Source organism: Penaeus monodon, chromosome 24 (assembly GCF_015228065.2).
Source record: "Penaeus monodon isolate SGIC_2016 chromosome 24, NSTDA_Pmon_1, whole genome shotgun sequence".
NCBI lineage: Eukaryota > Metazoa > Arthropoda > Malacostraca > Decapoda > Penaeidae > Penaeus > Penaeus monodon.
Genome location: NC_051409.1, coordinates 4996037 through 4996269, shown reverse-complemented (window position 1 = coordinate 4996269; position 233 = coordinate 4996037). Strand labels below are relative to the sequence as shown.

General features: G+C 51.5%; 1 protein-coding gene across 1 annotated transcript in view; it reads right to left on the bottom strand.

Moving 5' to 3' along the window:
* LOC119588817 (galactose-3-O-sulfotransferase 3-like) overlaps positions 1 to 166 on the bottom strand; it is a 3653-nt gene extending 3487 nt beyond the window's left edge. The window contains exon 1 of the mRNA XM_037937464.1: positions 125 to 166. Within this exon, the coding sequence (XP_037793392.1) occupies positions 125 to 166 (42 nt within the window). The remainder of the gene's footprint in view (positions 1 to 124) is intronic.
* Positions 167 to 233: the final 67 nt, after the last annotated feature.

Below are 233 nucleotides of genomic sequence, written 5' to 3'. Positions count from 1 at the left end.
GCTATATCGCTACACCATCGTATCCTTAAATACCACTTTCCCTCCACCTATCCTCTGCAACTTATGCAACTCAATCCCTCTTCAAAGTGCTCATCTCCTTTTCCTCCCCAACTGTACATCTCACCTGGACCGTGGAGGACCCGCACTTGTGTGTCTTGAGGAACATGACGTGATGGTGGGGAGTGCAGGCTCCCCCCTCTGCCTTCATCTCCTCGTCAGTCAGCCTGAGAAAA